Source organism: Papio anubis, chromosome 10 (assembly GCF_008728515.1).
Source record: "Papio anubis isolate 15944 chromosome 10, Panubis1.0, whole genome shotgun sequence".
NCBI lineage: Eukaryota > Metazoa > Chordata > Mammalia > Primates > Cercopithecidae > Papio > Papio anubis.
In genome coordinates, this window is record NC_044985.1 from 98237165 (window position 1) to 98248123 (window position 10959).

Consider the following 10959-nt stretch of genomic DNA (forward strand, 5'->3'; position numbering starts at 1 on the left):
ACAGAATGGGAAAAAATGTTTGCAATCTACTCATCTGACAAAGGGCTAATATCCAGAATCTACAAAGAGCTCAAACAAATTTACAAGAAAAAAACAACCCCATCAAAAAGTGGGTGAAGGATATGAAAGGCACTTTTCAAAAGAAGACATTTATGCAGCCAACAGACACATGAAAAAATGCTCATCATCACTAGCCATCAGAGAAATGCAAATCAAAACCACAATGAGATACTATCTCACACAAGTTAGAAAAGTGATCATTAAAAAGTCAGGAAACAACAGGTGCTGGAGAGGATGTGGAGAAATAGGAACATTTTTACACCGTTGATGGAACTGTAAACTAGTTCAACCATTCTGGAAGACAGTGTGGTGATTCCTCAAGGATCTAGAACTAAAAATACCATATGACCCAGTCATCCCATTACTGGGTAAATACGCAAAGGATTATAAATCATGCTGCTATAAAGACATATGCACATGTATGTTTATTGTGGCACTATTCACAATAGCAAAGACTTGGAACCAACGCAAATGTCCATCAGTGATAGACTGGATTAAGAAAATGTGGCACATATACACCATGGAATACAATGTAGCCATAAAAAAGGATGAGTTCATGTCCTTTGTAGGGACATGAATGAAGCTGGAAACCATCATTCTTAGCAAACTATCACATGGACAAAAAAACACCATATGTTCTCACTCATAGGTGGGAACTGAACAATGAGATCACTTGGACACAGGAAGAGGAACATCACGCACCGGGGCCTGTTGTGAGGTGGGGGCAGGGGGAGGGATAGCATTAGGAGATATACCTAATGTAAATGACAAGTTAATGGGTGCAGCACACCAATATGGCAATGTATACATATGTAACAAACCTGCACATTGTGCAAATGTACCCTAGAACTTAAAGTATAATAAAAAAAAATTGATAGACTATATAGATGCAAGAATACATAATTTATAAAGATAAATAGAATTTTCTAATAAAAATATTTGCATTAAATAAGTCAAAAAAGTACTTGTAGTTTAATCATAGTAACTATTTGTTTTTGCTTAATCCCTCCAAAATTTATTCATATATTCCTCTGAATTGGCATTATTATCATTATCTTGTATATGCCATTCTGTTATGATCTTTTGATGAATAACATTTAAAATTAATTAATTATGACTTTCTGCATTATCAATTTTTTCACAGTCTAAAACAGCTGGTACTAGCTGATGAATTATTTCATTTAAAATCCTAAGCTAACCTTATTACATATATTTTCTCATTTGTACAACATAGGTGAGTGATGATTATTATTATGCCATTAACTGAGGATTGCAAGTAGTAAGTAATTCATCTGATATCACATAGGTAGCAAGTGATGGGTTGAGGATTTATAAGCAGATAGTTTAACCTAAGAACTTATGCCTTTAATCAATATGCTATGCCACTTCTCACAAATAAAAATACATGCTAAAGTAAAAAAACAAAACAAAACAAAACAAAAACAAAAAAACAGTAGTAAGTGAGTGAATGTTACTTTATTTTCTAAAGAGTGCATAGAAATAAAGTGTTCTGTGAGGTTTCTTAGAAAAAGAGTTTTCTTGTATAAAATTTTAGGATGGTATAATTCAATCACCATACTTACCAATCTCTAGCTGGCAAAAGCCATGCACTAGTCATAATTTCACATGTTCTTCTTTAAAAAATGCTAGTAGAAATAATTTTTCCAGGTATTTGTTTTGGCATTCTCTGTTTCTCTAAGGATAGCTTTATTCTTTAACCTTTGGTTTTACAGGGACATTTTCAAGTTTAATCTATAGTTTTCAACACGGAACAACCCAATACAAGGAAATCTGTAACCAGCTCAATGCTTAAGATGTAAAGATTTATCCAAAGTACCATGAGTTTTATACTGTAAGTGGGAAGTATTTTTAAACTTAATGTCAAAGTAGCACCCTGCACACTCCTAGTAACTTATTCCTGTTCAAGCAATATCTTTTTACAAATGCAGGGGCAGGCAGGGGCAATGGAGAAAGTCAAGTTGAGCAAGAGGACAACAATAGTTCCGGAATTGTAAGATTATGAAAGGAAAGAGGCTTGGCACGTCTGGAGAGGATGGAAAGGGGTTCTAGCGTGAGGTCGATGGGTTACATTTGATTGAGTGTTTACAGCGGGATCAGAGGGGCACATGGAGGCTTGACACGAGAAAAAGTGTGCTAAAATAGAGACAGATCATTTGTAAAAACAATTTAATGAAAACAGAAGAGGAAATCACATGCATATAAGAGATTCTGAGTCAGAAAGGGATGGCGTACAGTACATAAATAAAGCCAAGTTCAGGGCAGGGTGAGAAGCCACCAATGATTAATGTGATGTTTTTACTTTTCTCATTTATGTTTTTTACTATTCAAACCCTCTTCAAAGAATCAGATATACTCTTATCACTAAGCCTTGTTGTCTTAGCTCTTCGTCAGAATATTTCTCAGTTTCCAATGCTTTATTGGTCTTTACTGAATTATTACCTGTTAACACTTCTCCAGATGCCTGCACATCTACTTACCAGGCTCCAAAGCTTGAAGATGCTGAGGTCCCCAAGAATGCAACCCTTGTGGCCACCTAACTTTGGCAACTACAGTTTTCTAACTCACATTTGTAGAAAGTTAAAAAGCTCTAAGTTTCCATAATGATCTCATTATGCACCAAACACCCAAGTTAATGGACTTCTCTTTCTTAGCGAGAGCATCAGTACACAGAACGGTGATTCTTGTTACCAAGTGGCAGTCCATTATAGCAGTTAGGCTACTGGATTCAAATCCTGCCTTTGCTTCTTACTACCATAGGCCCTGGGAAAGCTATTAAACCTTTCTCAGTCAATTTCCTCATCTGTGAGATGAAGATAAAAACAAGTCTTGCTTCATAGAATTATTACAAGAAATAAGTGAGTAAATATAGGAAAATTGCTTAGCACAATGCCAGTGTTTACATTAGAATGATGTTCCTCATCAGAGTTGGGAATCTAATCGTTCAACAAATCTTTCTTAAAGACTATAGTCATTTTGAAGTAAACATTTTGAATTTGAAAATTGGGATTCTCTTCAGAATTTTTATTCCCTGAATCAGTTCACTAGAGTTGTACAAACCAGTCCTTCCTTCAACAAGAAGGAAACCAGAAAGAATAAACAATGCTAGCTGTGGGGAAAGGACTATACTAGTGGCTTCCTTTTTCCCCCATATTGGCAGTAAATACAGTTCAAGTCTTTGCTGCGTTTCAGAAGGCCATGTGAAAATACTTCTTTGTAATTAACCAAGGAAAGGGGAAAATTCTGACAAATTTGCTTGGGAATTTTAGATATCACAATGAGGTTTGCAAAATAAGGAGCAAAAGAGCAACAAGAGTTTCCATCTCTTATTTGCTAATTTTCTCCATTAAATAATGTACTGTAGATTCTAATCTTTTTCTTAATTTGCTGAGATTATTTAGCAGAAAAGCATCAGAAAAATCTCAGCCTGAGAATGCAATAGATTTCTCTGAAATCTTTAAACACAACTCACCACATGGTAAAGACTTTAACTGCACACTTCAAAAATGTATTGATCATGTTAACAAATAGCAATACTTTACCACAGATCCTATGGCTAATTGTTTTGTTCATACTAAATTTGAAAGCAAAGTAATTTAAAGTTAGGCTTTCATTCTCCAAGCAAAAAGCAAAAACAAAATGAATTTTTAAAATAATTAGTTGAAGGGTTGCCATCTACACCTACAGACTGCCCGAGTTAAGAAGCATTGATATTACACGGATTGTCAGATCCAGGGAAGAAATAAGAGCTGACAAGGGTTTTGGACAGTAGTCACTGAAACAAGGGAAGAGGGCTTTAATTAGCACAGTTTGCAGGTGAGGATCTGTGGCATCAGATTGGAGGCAGAACTTTCTAAGAACAAATGGCTTGATTTGAAAAGTGCGGACATTGTATGACTTCTGACACCTCCAAATTTTCATTCCAGAATTTTAAACTTCTGTTCCATGAGAAAAGTAAAGATAGAACTTACAAAGGATGAGAAAGTCAGAGGGTGGCCCCTGCTTTAGATTATTTGAGCCATAGGCAGTTTCTAGAAAGGAAACAGAAAATTCCAAACACTCTCGGTCGGTAAGTACTGCAAAAACAAATGTTCTTTTCTGATGCTTAATTTTTTTCCCTTAATTATCATTTTTAGTTCCATTTTTAGAGTCTTTGACTCTTACATAGTGGCTTTTTAAGCCAGTCGATTTGTTCATTCATAAAAGCAAGCAGGCAAGATGAAAGGTATTCACTGAATCTTTCAAGAGGCAGTACCTGGATGTTTGGTTCCTAAATGCAATCTTCTCTAATATTCACATTGAAAAATGCCATTTAGAGTCTAAGTTAGCTTGAAAAAGAGTTCACACAAAGGGTACAGATGTCCACTTACCATTTTCTTGTTTCTCAGTAATTCTCCTTTCTCAAGAAGAATAAAATGACAGATGGCAAAAATTATCTTACATGTTCCAGTAGAATGCCTATTTACCAGAGGAGGTCAGAGCAATCAGTACATCTGGAAAACAAACCAGGAGATGACATATTAGTTATGCAAATATTTCTCTGGAAAGTAGGAACATAAGATATAGGAAAAGTCATAAACAGGTGCTTTACTTGTTCACAGCATCCCGAGTGCAGGTTGTAATCCACTGTGGCTTGGGTATCTAGGTTGCCTTTCACCGGGGGAGAATGATCATAGACATGGTAAATGGAATTAATACAGTAAAGCCAAAATAATAAGCACTGATGTTTCGTCTTCTGACAGCATATGAATGTGCAAGCATTAAGTTATAGGAGAAAAGGGGCTAATTTTAGATTTGTTCCTAGCCCTCTCCATGTGAATGGTGTCGCTGTGAGCCCAGCAATGAAGTTCACTGTGTTGTAGCAGACTGCGCAGTTCCTGAGTGTGTCAACCCAGTCTATGAACCAGAACAATGTTGTCCTGTCTGCAAAAATGGTAAGACCACACTGCATTAGCTTTCGAAGAGGGGTTAGCACAAAATACAAATATCTCACTACTGCACACCATTCAATGCAAGAGCCCTCTAAGATCTGCCTGTGGCTTTCCAATATGGGCATGGCGGATGTATAGTTTTATCCCACCTTAAAGTGAAAATAAAGCTGCAGTGGGTTTATCGTGCAGCTTTCCATTTGGGGAATTAAAGCTGTTGTAAGCTGACTTTGTTGTGATCCCTATTATTTCGTGTTGATTTAAAAGGAGGATATTGGAAAGAACACAGTACCATCCTTTTGTAGTGACTGCATTCCTCTCTTTTGTAGAGCCAATGGAGCAGTTCACCCCATTTTGTGGTACATGACCCAGGATATAGAGTAGGGTAAAAGCCAGGTATTTTGTTTTGAACATAGATAAGACCTTAGGTTTTAAAGTTAAATATAAAATTCAAGAAATAGTAAATAAAATTATCAATGCACTTAAATTGAAGTAATAAAAAGTTTAGGGCTTTTATTCAAGGTTTTTATTATAGTGGAACTATTCTCTCACAGTAACTGCTACAGAGGGAAACTTCTTTTATTTACAACATTATAGTTTCCTTTTTGTCCCTCATGGAATGGAGAGGTTGAACCAACTATAATATCCTAATCACCCCAAATCAACATGATGCTGCAGAGAAGACAATGCAATGCTATAAACCCAAGACAGTGCATAAACAGAGCCAATAGCGCACTTTGCCTTGTGACCATGTACTACCAAAAAGGAAAAAATAATTCTTTACTAGGCCACACTCCACAAATGTTCCCTCTGTCAATAATATTGCTTAAAAAATGGTTCTAGCCCCTAATTAAGATAAGCTTACTCACTCTCATGCTAAATTCCTGTCCCTTTTCTTGAGTTGGCAGTGGCCATCTTTCTCTGTTATTTTTTGCTCTGAATTTGGAGCTCACTTACTAATCTTTTCCTTTACAGAAGGATAATTAGTAAAAATAAGCATAAAGGTATCTTTTATCTTTTATAAAAGATAAAAAAATCTTTTTGAAAGATTTTTTAAGTAGCTCTGGTTGTTTCTGATAATTTTTTGTGTTTTGGTATCTTCTAAAGGACTTATTAAAAACCTTTGTGACATTTTCCAGACACAGGTTTTGCTATTTCTGATCATAGAAATCCAATAACTTGAATATTAAGTTGCTCATCTGGCTTCTCTTTTTCTTCTTATCTCCTTTCTCCAATCTACCTGTCATAGTGACCGTCTCTCTCACTTAGCAGGAAGAAATAACGCTCCTAAAGTTCTAACTCATCTAACATAAATATACGCAAAGATATTAAATTTAAGACTTCAAAATTTTAAAGGGACTGAAGAAACTGGAAAAGATACAAGAAAGAACAATAAGATGATTTAATGGTTGAAAAATAGGACCTATGGGGACAGACAGAAAGAGTTAGCATAATTTGTCCTAGAGAAGAGATGGCTCAGGTGAGACCAAACTGTCATAAAGTATATGAATTGTGAGTCTAAAGTAGAAGAGAAAGTGTTATTTTTCATTTTCTCCAAGGATAAAAGGAAGAAAAACTCAGCTACCTAATCAATCTTTAAAAATTGGATTGACAGGTCTTGGACTGAAGACCGCATTTTTTTTTTTCTTTTTTCCCCTAGAAACAACTGTGTAAACAAGTCCTTGAGGCTCTTTCCTTCCCCAGGTGGCTCTGGTTAGCTTTGTCGCACTTTTAGCTTTGTCTCACAATTATGGTTATAGTTAAAATTTATTGTCTAGACACTTCCAGCATACTCGTAGAATTAGAACATGTAATGCATATGTTTAAAATATAGTTTTTACACATGCATCTATCACATCCTTCTAGCCATCCTACACTAAAGCCCATAATATGCCCAGAGTTAATGTCTATGTCATATGTTAAATCAGCCACTACAAACTAGTCACACTTAATTTGATGTCGCCCAAGATTATCCTTTTTCTCTCAATCATGTCAGAGTAGAAATTTTTCTCCAAATGAAATCCTCTTTGTACAAAAGTGTATAATGAATAGACTTTATTTGTTCAATCAGTTAATTAATTAGTAACCACTGGTATTTCTGATAAACAGATGCTAAGTACACAAGGTATATTAGTTAAGTTTTCTGATTTTTTTAAATCATGAAGCACTGTGAAATGGCCACTTCTGTTCCCTCTTGGTACTTCCAAACAAATTTGCTTTTCTTAAATAAAGATAATGAATCTGAATTTAAATTAGTGGAAGGACTGGTTGTAATATAACATTATGAGATGTTATCTTTTTGTTATTAAATGCCGCTAGTTACATATGCCCCAAAACTAAAGTATAATCATTGCCAAAGAAGAGTATATAAAGAACCACTGAAGACTCCTATGACCACCAATGGTACCAATAATTTTATTGAGAAGACAGATTGAATCCCAGGTTTTATTGGCTCTTATTCTAAGCCTAGCCCAGAAAAGAGAAAGAGACAAATGACATATAGAAGACTTGGAGAAAAAATAAATGTTTATTATGACAGCATAACTGGAATAACTTAAATTTCCAACACATGATTTAAGTCTATCTCATTATATATGATTATTAACTATAACCATAATAAATATGCCCATTATAGTGTAAACTATTTTAAATATAGTTGCTATGTTCCTAGATTTTTTAAAAACAACAATAAGCTAAAAATATATCCTATGGATTCAAGGTAGACGCAATGAATTTTAACTTATAAACAGTCATAACATTTTCTATATTTTCTTAAATCTTCACAAATGGTTGTTTTGGCGGGCAAGTAATTTTCAGTTTGCATAAATGCTGATTATCTTGGCTGTCAAATACTTTCTTTTTTCATATTAAAATTGATTTTTCTGCCTTCCTGAATTACAACTTGCCAAAAGCACAAGGCATTAAAGTTATAAAACTTTTAAAATATGATATAAACTTTATATTAAAGATATAAACTTTTGAATGTGATAGAATCCATCACACCAAACCTTGTAACTCCACATTCAGCTAACATAGAAATATTTGTTTTGATATTTAAGAGCAAACAAAACAAAGAAGCATAACAATTTTTTCTGTAAAACACTTTACCAATGAAAATAAACAATTATCTTTAGAAATAAATATTTTAATATTATAAAGTGCAGGGAAATCTACTCCCTAAATAATGGTACCATGTCTTTATTCTTGATAATATAATTTTAAGAATAAATTTAAGAACAAGTATTTCCAGGAATTTTCTCTAATTGTATAAAGAAGAGAGTTTTAAATTGTCGTGTCTCAGTGATTACCATAAACAAGATTTTCAATGGTTATCAATGACTATACCCAAACTATAAAATATACAGTAATCCATTCATATTAAAATTAGTTCAGCACCAAGAATAGTCTATCAATGTAGCCTGAATAAAATAAAAACACTAAGGAAAGATATGAATGACTGGACAGAGTCTATGTAAGACTCATAATAGGAGGAAAAAGATGAGAGTAATTTTTTATTTGGTGAGAATTGGGATTGACATAGGAATTTATTGTTTCTAAAAATATTAAGCGTTTGTTTCTCTTTCCTTTACACAGCTCCAAGAGCTAGCAATACAAATGCCTTCCTGAAAAATATGACATTTTCAGACTGTTTTTCTTTCCCTAAGATTGTGTTACTTTGACCTATCTCTCAGCCCCAGGCCTTTCCATGTGAATTAATGAGCACTCTTTATGGATTTTTGTTTTTATGGTATGAAAAAAATAATTTAGCACAGCATCTGTTTAAAGAAAACATTATGGCTTGGAATGTCACAGAAATATTTCAAACATTTGGACACTGATCATAAATTTGACTAGTAATGTGGCTGTAAGTATATATTATATACATATAGCTAAGAATACCCATCATTTATTTTTGTATGTGAATTAATATTAATTTCAAACTCTTGCTCTGCAGCCACTCATTCCATTCTTCAGTTGTTCATACATGCTAATATTTTTGTCCCAAGTCATTAAGAATCCATAGTTATAGAATGCTGAATCTCTGCATTAAAAAATAAAATATGTAGTCAGTTATCAAAATATTTGATCATTGGAGCATCCAAATGACAGACTGCATTTTTTACATTTCATTAGCTGGTATGGCAGTGAGTTCTGTGTTTTCACTGGAATATACAGTCAGTCATTATTCAAGGCTCAGAAGGAAATGTTACCCCATGAAAAATTTGAAAAGACAGAACGCTCCTACAAAATCCTGTATACACATTAAGTTTTCAGTTCCTTTCAACTAAAAGTCACAAGCCCTGTTCAAATATTTAATTCTATGTCCCTCACTCTCTTCTAGTTTAGTAGTGATGCAAAAAAGCAGAAAATAAACTAGGCAAAAGGGCAAATATTAATAGAAAAGAAGGGGACAACAAAGGGGATGAGCCATGCACAAATAAGAAAGAGAAGGGACTTCACAGCCACCCAATACCTTCTAAAGGTCCTTGGGAGAACATATTTGCCAAAAAAAAGTGTTAATATCTCTAATATACAAAGAGCTCCTTAAAATAAATGAGAAAGGAAAACAATTCTACAGGGAAGGAAATGGGCAAAGAGCAAATAAAGGAAATTTACATAAGAAAATGAATTGTCTAATAAATGTATAAAAATATATAATAATCACCAAAAGGATAAGGAGATAGAAATAAAAAAAATAGGAAGCCAATTTTTTATTGATGATAATGTGGGATTGATGGTGCCTCATTTCGGCAAAAGAGAGAGAGTTGAGAAGAGTTAAGAAAGAGTGGAGAAAATGTTATAAACTTTTAACAAGACACTTTCTTTCAAAATGTTTACATCACTGAAAGTCAGCAGTTTCACCTTTTGTACTTTGTCCCACATTCATGCCATTTTAAGAGTGAAAAGTTGGTAGAAAACCTAATAATTCTTCACTGGGGTAATTAAATAAAAACAGCCTTTTAAAAGACTACTGATATTTTTTACTGCCAGGTAAAATAAAGCAAAAACTGTATAGAAGAATACATATCATTTTGTATGTAATATAATATATACTATATATCTAATGTGTACATTTTATGTCACATAATTTAAAATAAGATAAATATGTATCTTATAATAAAATAAAAATCTTATTTTATTTTATTTTGAGACAGAGTCTAGTTCTGTTACCCAGGCTGGAGTTCAGTGGCATCATCTCGGCTCACTGCAACCTTCACCTCCTGGGTTCAAGCGATTGTCCTGCCTCAGCCTCCCAAGTAACTGGGATTACAGGCACCTGCTACCATGCCCGGCTAAGTTTTGTATTTTTAGTAGAGAGGGGGTTTCACTGTGTTGGCCAGGCTGGTCTTGAACTCCTGACTAGTGATCCTCCCACCTCAGCCTCCCAAAGTGCTGGGATTACAGACGTGAGCCACTGTGCCCGGCCAATAAGATACCATTTTAAATAGATACTGAGTTTGTATGTGTAAAGGAAAAAAGGTAAGTGGCTACATAATCGAATGTTAATAATGATTCGATGATTAGTTTTAGGCAGAAGTGAGAAAGTAGAGAAAAGAGCTAACGTCTTTAAAACATTAAATATTTACGAATTAACAATAAAAACAATAGAAAGATGTGAACAGGTAGTTCACATACAAAATACAAAGTTTCACAAAATACAAAAATTATTATCTCACTACAAAATCAAATTAGATTATTTTTAAACCCCTTTTAATTTTTGCATGTTGCATTGATAAAGTTCTGAAAGAATACACACCAAATTTTTAACAGTAATCCAGTGATCAGAAGAGGAAGTAAGAAGTGGAAGTAAGAATCTAGAAGCAGGGAAATTTGATATTTTATTTCACAGGCCTCTTTGTTAAATAATTTTTACAAATCTATATTTTTATAATTTAAAATATTTTATCAAACATTTGAAGAAAAAAATCCTAATTTTATTGAAATTTTTCTA

At 33.8% G+C, this 10959-nt stretch overlaps 1 protein-coding gene across 1 annotated transcript in view; it reads left to right on the forward strand.

Annotated features, from left to right (window-relative positions):
- The window catches only part of VWC2L (von Willebrand factor C domain containing 2 like), a 32628-nt gene extending 22544 nt beyond the window's left edge, over positions 1-10084 (forward strand). The window contains exon 3 of the mRNA XM_021924413.2: positions 4883-10084. Coding sequence (XP_021780105.1) covers positions 4883-5032 — 150 coding nt within the window. The 3' untranslated portion in view covers positions 5033-10084. The remainder of the gene's footprint in view (positions 1-4882) is intronic.
- The last annotated feature ends 875 nt before the right edge of the window (positions 10085-10959 follow it).